This window comes from Rhincodon typus, chromosome 18 (assembly GCF_021869965.1).
Source record: "Rhincodon typus isolate 14 chromosome 18, sRhiTyp1.1, whole genome shotgun sequence".
Lineage (NCBI taxonomy): Eukaryota > Metazoa > Chordata > Chondrichthyes > Orectolobiformes > Rhincodontidae > Rhincodon > Rhincodon typus.
Window position 1 is genome coordinate 36,545,540 of NC_063349.1, and position 3,756 is coordinate 36,549,295.

Here is a 3,756-nt window from a genome sequence, read left to right on the forward strand (position 1 = left end):
AAAGGGAAAAACTGTACGGCAGTAGATCAGTCCTGCTAGAGCGGAGGTTTGTAAGTGTAATATTTTGTACAAAATACACAAGTGAATTGTTCTGTCATATTTCACCAGGTAAAACATTTAACTGACAATTAACTATTTCTAGCTACAAATGCAGAATCAAATATGGTTGGCTCTTAAAACTGTAATTTGTAACCTTGACAAAAACAGTGCAATGACTAGAACTAGTTTACCACAACCAGGAGATAAAACGATAATGCAATACACCTACTTTGCTATACATATTCAGTAGACAGACACCACTTTTCTGAACAGAAAATTAAATTGTCTGGCATTTTGCCATTATCCCACTGCAAACTTGGATGCTTCTGTTGCAACACTTACCGTTAAGAACGCCTTCTGTTCCTCCTGAACCCCTCATCCTTATATAGGTAAGTCCCAAAATGACAAAAAATAGACATGCAGCAGTTAAAAGAAACATGGATAAGTAGTGTGCACTGAATCCACCAGTAGCCGAACCCCCCTCCCTTTTAAATTGCTGCAATAATTCCTCCTCAGGCTCTCTGGGGCTTTTGCGATATGCACTGTAGATGTGGTTACTGCCCGTATGGTTTGAGTGATTAGCATTGATCAAAAGGGAGGACGAAGGGCCACTCGGACTGGTGATAAAATTACTTGTGGTGCTGACGTGATTATTGTTTCTGGTGCTGCTCTTGTAAAGACTCTCTTTCTCAGTAGCCAGCAGTCCTGGACTAATCTTTTTGGAAGAGGAATTACGGAACCGCAATAACATGGTGGGGTCCGCTGTGGCGTCTTTCTCCCTCTGATCCTCTTCCTCCTCCTCTAGTTGGTCTCTCCTGGTGTCTAGACAGCAAGGACCGCCGGCGACGTCGTGGATCCGTTTGGCGCCGCCTCTCCTGCCGGCGCCGCTCTCCTCCACCATCACCCTCGGGTTATGACTGTTAACGGTGGCCTGTAATTTCTTGGAGTGACTCCGCCTGGAGTTGGGCCTCCGGCTCGATTCTTCTTCTCGTTCATCCTCGGAATCGGAGTAGTTATCCTCCCTAACGTAGGAGACACGATTGCTGCTGCTGTTGTTGTTGTGACTCTGCATGTCGGTTCCTGGAGGTCGTTCCTCTTCCTCCGGCGACTGCTGGACGCCGCCGCTTGGATTCGGCCTCCACCAAGGGGTGGGGTTCCCTTTCCCGGCCAAAAGCCCCGCTCCACCGCCGCTGTTGTTGCTGTTCACCATTCTCGGAGGAGTGCTCCTCCCTTTGCTGTGACTAGGCCGCGGGCGGGGGCAGTCGCCCGGAGCTTTATCTGTCCTGCTCGTCCTCTTGCCGGCATCGCTCCTTCTGCCGTTGAGCTCGGCGTCCGACTCGTCCGAGCTGAAACCCAGCAGCTTGCCCGGGGTGACGGGGTTAGTCGTGGGGGTGGCCGACCCGCCGAGGCGCAGGCCCGAACTCGGGCCTGTCCCCCCGCCACCGTTCCTGGTTTTAGGCCTGGCGCCGCGGTCCTCGCGCAGCTTCTTGAGCTTCTTCAGGTAGACGGGGCGCGTGCTCTCGGTCACGGGACCCGGGACCAAACCGAACTTTTTCAGTTCGGAAAACAATTCCGTGTCCGTTAACTGCGCCGCCATCTTACCGCGCGAGGCGTGAGACTACCGGAAGTGACGCTAACAAGCTCGCCGCACCCCCACCCCCGGAGCCAGAGCCAGCAGGCGGGAGGGCGCACAGTGCTTTAAACTGGCCGAGGAAGAAAGGGGCCTTAAAAGGGAAACGTCCTCCACTCTCCGTTAACCTGGCCAGCTCATACCAATCGACAGGTACCTACTTGGGAATGATACTGAGAACTCTGGGTGCTGAAGATCTGAAATACCAAACACAAAACAAAATGCTGAAGAGCCTCAGCAGGCTTTCAACTGGGGAAGGGGGTCAGTCAGCTCCGATGAAGAGCCGTCACGTTAGTTTGCTCTCTCTCCGTGGACGCTGCCTGACCCGCTGTGATCTCTAGCATTTGTTGCCTTCAGTTCAGATTTAGCGCTTCATGTCCATTGAGCCTTGGCCAGTTCTGAAGAAGGTTTCCGTTCTGAGGAAGGGTCACCGGACCTGAAACGTTAACTTTGATTTTTTTTCTTCACAGATGCTGCCAGACCTTGCTGAGCTTTTCCAGCAACTTCTGTTTATGATTCTGAAGAAGGCTCACTGCGTACGAAACGTTAACTCCGTTTTCTCTCCACAGATGATGCCAGAACTGTTGAGTTTCTTCGACTTGGGACACGCTCAGCTTTTCACTTTTTATTTGCGAACCCGCTGCACTCCTCCAGCTCTCTTCATCTGTTGCTCCTTTACATTCCACCATTAGTTTCGTCAAAAATAACATAACATTCCTGTGTTTGCGTTGCCAGCCCAGTAATTTGTCTTGCGATTGTGGGATGTCCTAGGAATATTCGGGCATCATAACGGCAACCCCAGTTACAGTCTAAGTGCAGCCAAAATCAGAATCCAGACCTTCATTTGGCTGAGTGAGACGACCTGCATATTTTAAAAATGGTTTTGTTCGTTCAGGGGATGTGAGTATCAACGTCGAAGGCAGCAAACGCCTAGTTGTTCTTTAAAAGGTGGGAATAAGTTGCCTTCTTGAACCGCAGCAAATCATGTAATTGCACCAGAGGTGATGACTGCAGTTTCAGAGCCGTCTAGAGACATCGTCATAACCGAAGCAAATTATGTTAATTTCCACATCTGTCATTCCAGTTTGCCCTTTTCTGAGATCTATTTATTTTTCTACATTCAGTTCCTATTGCTACATTAGTTTCTCTCTGCAGATGTGGCAAGCGAGTAGCTGATATGCAACTAGGATTTCCAACTTTTGTTGGACATGTTCCAAAAGGCTTTATCCAAGTGGGCTCTTACCTTTTCACAGGTAAACACCCTTCTACTCATTTCCAATGCTGTTACTTCAATACACGTGTTGTTCAAATAAAATGATAATAAAAACTCAAATTATGTAATGATTTTTCCTATGGTTACTCATGATCTGGAAGTGCTGGTGTTGGACTAGGGTGGACAAGGTCAAAAATCAGACTGGTTTTATTTCCAAAGTAGGAATTTATAGATTTGCAGATTTGTAATTGTAGATATACCCCATGTTGTTCAAAAAGCACACAATTTGTAGACAGTCGGTCAATTGGCATTTTATAAATCCCTACTTTGGAAATAAAACCAGTCTGACTCCAAGTTAAAACACAGAAGGTTCTAAATGAGGTCTCACATCTAAAATGCATTGTCTGACCTGAGATGTCACCTCTGGTATACTGATGAAACCTGTAGTTATCTCGGGGCAGATGACTTGAGAGAAATTCTTGGATTTGCATATTAATCAATCAAAACCTGCATCTCCTTTCTAACTGATTAAAGATTTAACAGCCATCTTAAGTTTTTTTTTCAATACATTTGCATCAGTTCTGTGACCCTTTACTTATAAATTCTGTGCCTGATGTTATCTCTCTCACTGACACCTGAAGAAGGATTTGTGGTCATCATTAGATTCTTAATTCCAGATATTTTTAGTGACTTTGAATTTCACCATCTGCTGTGGTGGGATTTGAACTTGAATGTTACCTGGGTCTCTGGAGTAACAGTCCAGTGATAATACCATTAAGCCATTACCTCCCTCCACCTGTTGGATCAATAATCTATAATGGGTTTTCCATTATTTTATATTGCACGCCTTTCTTCATCTTTGACATCTGTACAG

At 46.6% G+C, this 3,756-nt stretch overlaps 1 protein-coding gene across 1 annotated transcript; it reads right to left on the reverse strand.

Moving 5' to 3' along the window:
* Nucleotides 1–286: 286 nt before the first annotated feature.
* On the reverse strand, nucleotides 287–1,744 carry lemd3 (LEM domain containing 3). Its single transcript, XM_020524681.2, has one exon. The coding sequence runs from the start codon at nucleotides 1,634–1,636 to the stop codon at nucleotides 317–319; it is 1,320 nt and encodes a 439-aa protein (XP_020380270.2). The 5' UTR covers nucleotides 1,637–1,744; the 3' UTR covers nucleotides 287–316.
* Between the last annotated feature and the right edge of the window lie 2,012 nt (nucleotides 1,745–3,756).